Source organism: Chrysochloris asiatica, unplaced genomic scaffold (genome assembly GCF_000296735.1).
Source record: "Chrysochloris asiatica unplaced genomic scaffold, ChrAsi1.0 scaffold00033, whole genome shotgun sequence".
NCBI classification, from domain to species: Eukaryota; Metazoa; Chordata; class Mammalia; order Afrosoricida; family Chrysochloridae; genus Chrysochloris; species Chrysochloris asiatica.
In genome coordinates, this window is record NW_006408551.1 from 23397381 (window position 1) to 23406436 (window position 9056).

The window sequence follows — 9056 nt, forward strand, 5'->3', positions numbered from 1 at the left end:
TGGATTCAGAAGAGGCCGTGGAATGAGAGATATCATTGCTGATGTCCAGTGGATCTTGGCTGAAAGCAGAGACTATCAGAAAGATGTTTACCTATGCTTTATTGACTATGCAAATGCTTTCGATTGTGTGGATCGTGACAAGCTGTGGACAACATTGCGAAGTATGAGTATTCCAGGACACTTAATTGTACTTCTGAGAAATCTGTACCTAGACCGAGAAGCAGTTGTTCGAACAGAGCATGGGAACACTGGATGTTTTAAAATTGGGAAAGGTGTGTGACAAGGTTGTGTTCTTTCACCATACTTATTCAACCTGTATGCTGAGCAAATAATGTGAGAAGCTGGGTTCTATTAAGAAAAACGTGGCATCAGGATTAGAGAAATATTCATCAACAACCAGCTATATGCTGATGATACAACCTTGCTTTCTGAAAGTGAAGAGGACTTGAAAAATTTACTGATGAAGATCAAAGAGCACAGCCTTCCGTATGGATTGCATCTCAATATCAAGAAAACAAAAATCCTCACCACTGGACTGGACAGTGAGTAAGGAAGACTGTAGAATTGATGCCTTTGAGCTATGGTGTTGGAAGAGAATATTGAAAGTGCTATGGGCTGCCAAAACAACTAATAGATCCATTTGGGAAGAAGTATAGCCAGAGTGTTCCTTAGAGGCCAAGATGGCCAAACTTCATCTCTTATACTTTGGAAATATTGTTAGGCGGGACCAGTTGCTGGAGAGGGATATTATGTTTGGTAAGGTGGAGGGTCAGAGAAAAAGAGGAAGACCCCCAACGAGCTGGATTGGCCAAGTGGCAGCATCAATGGACTCAAGCGTGGCAACAGTAGTGAGGTTGGCCAGGGATCGGGCAGTGTTTCATTCTGCTGTGCATAAGGTCATTATGAGTTGGCACTAACTCAATGGCACCTAACAAAAACAACTGATTTTATTTTCCATAAAACTAGTGATTTGTTGGTCTTACTTCAGGTGTGACTTGGTTAACATTCAGTGTATTTTTATCTCTCAACTCTGCCTTTCCTAGTTGTTGATTTTGTTTTTAGGCTGTGTGAGAGTTCCAAATTATAAGGGACTTGACTTGTACCAGAATGGTGGGTCTGGGTCTGAGCCCTGATTCCATTTTAGTTTTTGCTTATTTTCCTTGCAACTATCAAACATTTAGACAGACTTAGGTACATAACAGAGTACCTGGTGTGGCACTGTGGGATAAAAGCACTGGACTTCATGGTCAGTTTGAACCATAAGGTCGATGGTTCAAACCCACCAGCTACTCCTTGGAAACCTTATACTGGTTGCTATGAGTTAGAAGTGACTTAGTGGCACTTAACAACCGCAAAGGTACATAAGAAAGGATTTCCCTTGCAACTGTCAAACCCTTGTTGTTGTTATTGGTAAGCGCTGTTGAGTTGGTTCCGACCCATAGTGACCTTGTCTGTATAGGGTTTCCAAGGAACAGCTAGTGAGTCTGAACCACCGACTTTGCAGTTCAAACAACTTTGCAGTCTGGTGCATTAACCGACAGCCAAACTCTTAGACAGACTTAAGTCCCAGAGTTTTAACTAAGGACATGGAAATAATATTCCTAAGAAAGGATCTTGACACAAGACACTCATGAGAAATTCCCTCAGCAGTATTCAGGCAGTGTCTTCCGATGATTACCTAGAACCACCTCATCAATCCCCCTTGTTGTTGTTAAGTGCTAGTGACTCCTAGTGACCCTGTATAGGGTTTCCAAGGAGTGGCTGGTAGATTTGAACCACTGATCTTGTGGCTAACAGCTCAGCGCTTAACCTATAGCACCACATCAGGAGTCCAGTCAAATCTCCCTTAGTTATGTATTTAAACCAATCAATTCAATTAACCAGTGCTGGTGGCATTGTGGGGTAAGAACTGGACTGCTAGCCACAAGTCAGCAGTTCAAACCCACCAGTCAATCTGTGGAAGAAAGATGAGGTTTTCTGCTCCTGTAAGGATTTATAGCTGGAAACAGGGTAACTATGAGTCAGAACTGACTCCACAGCACCTAACAGTAACAACAAAAGTAGTCAGACTGATAGGACAATCGGCCAAGGCTTTTAAGTTTCACACGTTCTCTGCCTCCCACTGCGGAAAGTATACTATTCTAAGGCCTGAATGTGATTCCTTTTTTTACCGGACATTTGGAATCTGACCTGAGTACAGTTTCCTTGAGAATGGATCACAGAGGATTTGATTTGGGAGGACAGAGGAGGTACAAAAGGGGATAAGGAACAGAAGCCACTACGTCTTTATGCTGTGTCAAACCTGGAACACCAAACCCATTGTTGTGGGTTTAGTTTAACCTTCACATTACAGGTGTAAAAACAGGTCCCAGGTTATATAAGTACTAAGAATGGAGGAGAGATTTTAATTGGTCACCCCAATCCAGGGACGGAAGTAAGTTTGCTATCTATTACATCTAATTTGATATTGATATTTGTTTGTTGTTGTTGTTAAGTGCCATCAAGTCAGTTCTGACTGGTAGTGACCCTGTTTGAACTGCTGATCCTGTGGTTCACAGTCCAGTGTTAATCCTACAGTACCACACCATTAAATGAGATTCATAACCTGAATAAGAAAAATTCTAAGTGAATTGACATTAAAAAAAAAAATATGATGCTAAATGACAAATTCAACTGTATCAATTCAGTAAAAACAATTTTTCAACCTTTTTTTTTGGTTTTAGTTTCATTATTATTGCCATAGTCTGCTATATGGCAGTGTTTTGAACAGTGAATCATATCACTGAATGTCAGTGAGTGGACATCTGAGAATGATAACGTTGGCAAGTTACACATTGAAACATTATATGTGGTATGTATAATAATCAGAAGATCTGTTGTTGTTTTGGAAAGGGGGTTGTAAGTGCAGTTCATGATAAACGGAATACACTGTAAATCAGGGACAACCTGAAATACAAGTATTATAATAGCAAGATAAACTGGGAGAGTATTTGATAGTAGGGACTAAAGCAGGAACTGTAGGATCAGCACTGGACTTTGAACTACAGTGTTGGCAGTTCTAACCCATCAGTTGCTCCTCAGAAACCTGATACAGGGTCACTGTGAGTCAGAATTCATTCGACAGCACTTAACAACAACAACAATGAAAACATGGAAGAAAACGACATGCACGCAGAGTAGGTGAAATGTACTAATACGAAATCTAAGACATACTATAGTCCTACTGTCATTCTTATAATCATGAGATATAGTTCAATATGAAATCATGAGTACTGTCTCAAGGGTGATGGTTACAGAAAGGAGGAAATCATTAAGGAGAAAATGGAGGAGCGAGAATCAATGTGATTTTTTTTGACTGGTTGCAAATAGGGAGAAAAGCATCAGCAGTTGTTAGTTTCCTCATTTTATGAGATTCTTAATCTTCATGGTAAGGGGGTGTATATTCTTGGAACTCAGTGAAGCATATGTATTTAGTCTCTATTATTGATAATCTCAGAGTAATTGTTTCTTACAATAGTGATGAGAGATTTATATGGCATGATCCAAAAGAGTTTTGGGACAAGCAATTCATTATGGGCCCTTTATGGCCTCATGGTAATTTAAATGAAGCCAGACTTTCATGTAATAAACAGAGGATTATTACTTCATTCCAGTATCAAGAGATGGAGAACTATTGGACTCAAGGCAACTTTAAAGGTGCCATCAGAACACTGGAGCATAAATTAAATTTTAAGACTTAAAACTTTCAGAAAACATCTCTGACCTCACGGAACACCATATATTCTTCATTCTTTACTGCTCTTGAAACTCTTCACTAGTCTGCCTTGGCAAGAATTAGGCCAGAAAAATGGGAGTCAGAAATGAAGAGGAATGATGATAGAGTAAGAGAAGTGTTTCTTGGCAAAACTTGAAAATGATTTACAATAACATTCATTCATTCATTCAAATTTCTATTTCTAGAAACTCCTGCTTTCCAGGAATGATGTCCTAGAGCCAAGAAATGAAGACACAATTTAATCATATATATGCTTTCAAGGAGCTTAGAGTCTATTGGTTAAGACAGTTTAGTAAATAAAAATTTAAAATACACCTGAGAAGTTCCATAAATACCATACATCCACAGGTCTATGGGATTAGAGCCGAGCTGGCAGGTAAGGCTGTAAGGGATAGGAATGTGGTAGAGGGGCTGGAAACTGCTTCCAAGAGGATGACATGCTTGATTTCCAACTTTCTACAGCATTGGAAACCCTATACAGGTTCACTATGAGTCAGAACTGGCCCCATGGCATACACCACCACCAGCACCAGATTCCTTTCATATTCAGCATTCCCACCCTTCCTTTGTCTTTGCATTTTCTCTGTTTCCAGTCTGTCAAATGGGTGTTGCACTGTCATTGGGAAGAATTTGATAGCAGAAAGCAGAGAAATGTGAATCCTGTAGAAAGCTTTGAGATTCAAAGGGCAAGCCCTTAGTGGTAGGACTGGACTCGGGGGTGTGGTTGTCAGGTAGAGGAGAATATGCCACAAGAGAAGCTTTTTCTGTTCTCAAAGCCTTATAAAGAGTCCCTGGGCTCTGGGGAAGAAGAAATTTAGAATGGATGCATCGAGAGAGCAGGTACCAGTGAGACCCTGCATCTTTCATGGCTGTTTGTACATGTTGTTGTTGTGAAGTGCTGTCAAGTTGGCTGCGACTCATTGTGACCCTGTATAGGGTTTCAGAGGAGCAGCTGGTGAGCTTGAACTGCCAACCTTGCAATTCAAACAGCTTTGAGGTCTGGCGCATTAACCCACAACATTAACCCAGGACTCCACATGTATATATATATGTATGTATATATGGGTGTGGTGCTGTAGGATAAAGCACTGGACCACAAAGTTGACAGTTCAAACTCACCAGCTGCTACTTGGAAACCCTATACAGGGTCACTATAAGGTGGAACTGATGTGATGGCACTTAACCACACACATACATACACTTAACCACAACAAGTGTAGCAACGATTGTGAGGTTGGTACAGGACTGGGCAGTTTTTCTTTCTGTTGTGCATAAGGCTGCTATGAGTCAGTACTCACTCCATGGCACCTAACAACAACATATATATATATATATAATAAATAAAGGAACTCTGGTAGTACAGTGGTTACGACACCACGGCACATAGCCAACCAACCAACTATATATCAGTATCTCTATCTATCTAAGGAGCTCTGGTAGCGTAGTGGTTACAAATCGGGCTGTGAACCTTAAGGTCAGCAATTTGAAACTACCAGCTGCTCTGCAGGACAGAGATAAGGCTTTCTGCGCCCATAAAGATTTACAGCCTCAGAAACCCTGTATAGGGTCACTATGAGTCAGAACCGACTCGACGGCACTTAACAACAACATCTATCTATCTATCTATCTATCTATCTATCTATCTATCTATCTATCTATCTAGTTGCTGTTAAGTACCATGAAACTGATTCTGACTCATAAGGATCCTATAAGGTTTCCAAGGAGTGGTTGGTAGGTTTGAACTTCCAACCTTGTGGTTAGCAGTCCAGTGCTTATCCTACAGCACCACACCAGGAACACTTTGTCATTTTAACATTTTTTACATGTATGCTTGAGTGACATATATTATGTTCATCAGGTTGTACAATCTGTGCCCAAATTTCCCTATCCAGTTGGTGAATACTTTTTTAAAATTTACTTTTAAAAAAGTATCTCTGTATGTAAGGGATACAGAAAAAGCAGTTACCTCTCCTGCAGTCCTATGGGCTTCATCTTGAAAGGTGAAGGGTACACAGGGGTGGCAGCTTTGATCTCAGGAGTGCATCGGCCTTGAGGGTCCACGACAACATTCAGCACCTTTGGGGACTGTTCAGGTTGGACCATGCTGTTCACAGCCTTTGCCTCGGACTGTGCTGGCTGTAACGTGATGGGTGATAAGTGGATTTCCTGATTTTTTTCTTTATCTTGTCTCAAGGAAAACTGAAATTTTTCTTTTAATCTGTATAGAATCTATAAAAGAAGAGATAAAGTGCTGTCACAATGTCTGAAATTGAACAACAATATGATGAATTTTCTCCATGCAATGGTGTATCTATAGAATATAGTGCCTATGGCAAGCACTGAAATTTGCACCCTTGTCCAAACATCTGATATCCATATTTAAAGAATTTATCTATCTACTACAACATCAGGAGTCCTGGTGTGGTACTGTACTAGCATAGTGCACTAGATTGCAAGGTCAGTTTGAACCACAAGGTTGGCTGTTCAAACTCACCACTCCTCAGTCTGAAAGCACTTGGTTCTAGCTCTGTGGGTCAGCAAACCTAGTGCTCCCACTTAAGTGCCTGGGGGCACCCCACTATACAAGCTTCATGTCCAAAGTCATTCAGCTTTACTTGTTCCATGGGTTGGGAATCCCACTACTCTGTCTTGTGCTCTGGTTCTTGGTTCTGCTGCTGCCAATCCTCTGCTGCTCCTCTGGTGTCAAATCTTTCTGTCCCTGGGTTGAGAAGGTTCAATGCACAGGGATCTTGTGATCCAAGGACACATTCCTCCCTGCCTCTTCTTCTTTGATGGTAGTGAGATTCCCCTCACTCCCACCTCCTTCTGAGGTGGCTCATTTCATATACATTCTAGAGGTTCAAGTTTTTACAATTTCAATTTACTCTACTAAAATCCACAGCTGAATCATGTCATTTTATAAGCATCTTCTCCCGCCATCTCTTATCCAGACCCAGTAGGGCAGCAGCACTGTTTGGTGGGAGTTGCAGTTTATGACTAGAAGACATTAGATAATTCACTACACCACAGGCCCCTCCCTGGTTCTTCTAGCCGTTGTCCCTTTCATACAAAAGGAATTAACTTTTTCCATAACAATTATTTTATCTTAGTACACCCTTGAAAACTTACAAGCCAGTCACTTCATACCTTTATCATCCACCCATTTTAGATATTCAATTTCTAAATTGTCCATCCCTATCAACCCAGTCTTGGTGTGTGTGGTGCTGTGGGGTAATGCGCTGGACTGCAAAGTTGGTTTGAACCTCAAGGGCAGCCCTTCAAGATCACCAGCTGCTCCTCAGAGACCCTATACAGGGTTGCAAGAGGTTGGAATCGACTTGATGGCACTTAACAACAACAACAATCAACCCAGTACTCTGGAGACAAATCTTCTGTTCCTGATGGAACGCTGGGCATCTAATTCATTACCCCACACTGGGCCATCCCATGGACTACACTGTGAGAAGGGCAAAATTGGTCTCTCATGTCTTCAGACTGTCCTTTTCATAGGCCTTTTTCTCTTATTTCTTTTCTTGAGGATTATTTTTTTTACTCCAGTTTGTAGAAAGTAAGTATGCTAATGTTTCTTCAAATCTGCTCTCAGAAAATGATAAGCTAATTCACCAGAAAATGTGACTTAACCAATTATCTGTAACTGTCTGAAGGTATACAGCATTGGTGACATTTACCTTTTAAAAAGCCTTCAGCTGATTAAGCTTCCTTATTTAATTCCAGGAATCCATTAGCTGCATGACTCTTATTTTAGAAGTAGAGGGCTTTCCTGGCATTGTGCAATCACATAGTTATTTTGTTTTTCCTTCTCTAAAAAGTTCTGTAAATCTTAGTAGGAAGCACTGGTGGCACTGTAGGATAAACACTGGACAGTTAACCACAAGGTCAGCAGCTCTGTGTGAGAAAGGTGAGGCTTTCTGCTACCATAAAAATTTATAGACTTGGACACTTTATATAGGGATGCTATGAATTGGAACTGACCTCATGGCACTACCTAACAGAAACACAAATCATAGTGGTAGTGGTGGTTATGTGCCATGGAGTTGGTTCTGACTCATAGCGACCCTGTACAGGGTTTCTGAAGCTGTAAATCTTTACAGGAGCAGAAAGCCTCATCTTTCTCCTGCAGAACAGCTGGTAGTTTTGACCCTGAGGTTAGCAGCCCAATTCGAAACCACTATACTACCAGTGCTCCTTTAAATTATAGTAATCTTCATATTTTAAATCTACTGGAAAATAAGTAAATATATTGTTACTGTTAAGTGCCATCAGTCAGTTCTGACCCATAGCCACTCTGTATAGGATTTCTGAGGAGCAACTGGTAAGTTTCAACCGCTGACCTTGTAGTTCAACCTGGCCTTGCAGTCTGATGCATTAACCCACCGTGCCACATCAGGACTCCATATACAATGGAGTTCAAGCCAGTTGTGACAGGGTGTCATATGAGCAGCTGATTGTTCCACAGTCTCCTCCTAGTCTTATTTTGGCTGATGATATAGAACTTTTCCACCATCTCTTTCCACAGATATAGTCAATTCGATTTCTGTGTATTCCATCTGGTAAGGTCCATATATATGTTGTTGTGGTTATGTGCCATTGAGTCAATGATGACTCATAGCAACCTTATGCACAGCAGAATGAAACACAGCCCAATCCTGGGCCAACCTCACTACTGTTGCCATGTTAGAACCCATCGATGCTGCCACTTGGCTAATCCATCTCACTGGGGGTCTTCCTTTTTTTCTCTGACCCTCCACCTTACCAAACATGATATCCTTCTCCAGCAACTGGTCCTCCTGACAGTATGTCTGAAGTATGAGAGATGAAGTTTGACCATCCTGGCCTCCAAGAAGCACTCTGGCTATACTTCCAACACAGATCTGTTGGTTCTATGGGCAACTTATGGCACTTTTAATATTCTCCTCCAACACAACTCAAAAGCATCAATTCTTCTATGGTCTTCTTTATATACTGTCCAACTTTCACATGCATATGAAGTTATTGAAAATACCATGGCTTGGGTCAGGCACACCTTAGTCCCTCAGGCTGACATCTTTGCTCTTCAACACTTTGAAAAGCTCTTGTGCAGCAGATTTTCCTAATGCAATATGGCATTTGATCTCTTGACTGCTGCTTCCATGAGTGTTGACAATTGATCCAAGAAGAATGAAGTCCTTGACAACTTCAATCTGTTCTCCATTGATAAGAATGTTGTTTATTGGTCCAGTGGTGAGGATTTTCATTTTCTTGACATTGAGATGCAACCCAT

General features: G+C 41.0%; 1 protein-coding gene across 2 annotated transcripts in view; it reads right to left on the reverse strand.

The window, feature by feature from the left end:
• The window catches only part of PTPRR (protein tyrosine phosphatase, receptor type, R), a 444293-nt gene that overhangs the window by 131765 nt on the left and 303472 nt on the right, over positions 1-9056 (reverse strand). For both annotated transcript variants that reach the window (XM_006859557.1, XM_006859558.1), the window contains one exon: positions 5742-6004. In XM_006859557.1, the coding sequence (XP_006859619.1) occupies positions 5742-6004 (263 nt within the window). The remainder of the gene's footprint in view (positions 1-5741; positions 6005-9056) is intronic.